Source organism: Antrostomus carolinensis, unplaced genomic scaffold (assembly GCF_000700745.2).
Source record: "Antrostomus carolinensis isolate BGI_N321 unplaced genomic scaffold, ASM70074v2 scaffold29866, whole genome shotgun sequence".
NCBI lineage: Eukaryota > Metazoa > Chordata > Aves > Caprimulgiformes > Caprimulgidae > Antrostomus > Antrostomus carolinensis.
The window spans coordinates 358-1,798 of NW_010320265.1; the positions used below are offsets into that span (position 1 = coordinate 358).

Genomic DNA, 1,441 nt, shown 5'->3' on the forward strand with positions numbered 1-1,441 from the left:
CGGGGCGGCCGCTTCGAGGTGGGTCCTGTCACATCCCTCTGTCACCTGGCAAACCCAATGGTACCCAAAGGTGAGGCTCTGGTGGGTGGGTGCCCACCTGGGTGCTGTCCCATGGGTGGGGGAGGGCTCATGAGTTGATGTGGTGCCACCTGACATCTCCCTTGGCCACCCCACACTCCTCAGAATTGCTGTTTTGGGGGTTTCTGTGCTTTTCCTCATCCTCTGGGCTGCCTTTGTCCTCTGGGATACCCCAGCACAACCTCACCACCGTCTGACTTCACCAATTTTGGTTCATACTCAGCCCCCCACACTCCCTGCTCGCAGGTTTTCTACTGGACCCACCTTTCCTACATCTCCATCTGGTCCCTCCTCATCCTCCACGGTCCCCACTTCTGGAAATGGTTTGCAGTTCCCGGCTGCCTCTTTGTGCTGGAGAAGGTGGTTGGCTTGGTTGGGCGACGTGCTGGTGGGCTGCGCATCGTGGAGGTCAACCTGCTCCCCTCCAAGGTCTACTGCACCCACGGGGGTCTCTGCACCCCATCCCACCTCCCCTCCCCTGACCTCTTCCTCTTCTGGGAGTGGAAGGGGGACACTCCCCTGACCATACCTGGGTGGGACGGGGTGCAATCAATGGCTTATATGGAAAAGCGGTGGGTTTGGGTCGCTTTGGGCTGCTTTGGTCGATATTTGCAGCAAAAGGTGGAAGCAATTCTGTGTTTTCAAGCCATCGTTTGGAATTTTTACCTATTTTTCCTTGAATCATGGAACAGTTTGAGTTAAAAAGGACTTTATAGATCATCTAGTTCCGAGTTTTCGAGTGAAAAATAAATCTCTCACCTCCTAAAACAGCTGGAGATAAAATGAAAGCTGCTCTAACTCTTAGTGTCTTCAAAAAAGTCATTGCTCCAGGCCAGCCCTACCTGGGATTCCTGTTTGATAGCCAAGCTGGGCAGGGAACAGGAGAACATTTGACCCTTTCTTAGGTCAAATCTGGAAGCCCATCTCGTACTGGCTGCTCTTTGAATGGGAGGCACAAACCTGGGTGGGTTTGTGTAGAGACCAACCAGTGTGATGTGTCTGCTGGATGCTCCCAGCTTTTCTGGTCTCCTTCTCCTCCAGGTGACTCACCTCGTGATTGAGAGACCACAATTTTTCCACTACAAGCCTGGAGACTACATCTACCTGAACATCCCGGCCATCGCCACCTATGAGTGGCATCCCTTCACCATCAGCAGCGCTCCCGAGCAGCAAGGTGATGGTCCATCCTTCGCTCCTCTCCATCACCAGCATGTTTGGTGTCACTGGGATGATGTTTTGCATCACTGGGATGATGTTTTGCATCACTGGGATGGTGTTTTGCATCACTGGGATGGTGTTTAGCATCACTGGGATGGCGTTTAGCATCACTGGGATGATGTTTAGCATCACTGGGATGGTGTTT

General features: G+C 52.8%; 1 protein-coding gene across 1 annotated transcript in view; it reads left to right on the forward strand.

The window, feature by feature from the left end:
• Window positions 1-324: 324 nt before the first annotated feature.
• Window positions 325-1,441, forward strand: part of NOX5 (NADPH oxidase 5) — a gene marked incomplete at its 5' end in the record, with an annotated part of 5,237 nt that continues 4,120 nt past the window's right edge. The window contains 2 exons of the mRNA XM_029085337.1: window positions 325-507; window positions 1,120-1,252. Coding sequence (XP_028941170.1) covers window positions 325-507; window positions 1,120-1,252 — 316 coding nt within the window. The remainder of the gene's footprint in view (window positions 508-1,119; window positions 1,253-1,441) is intronic.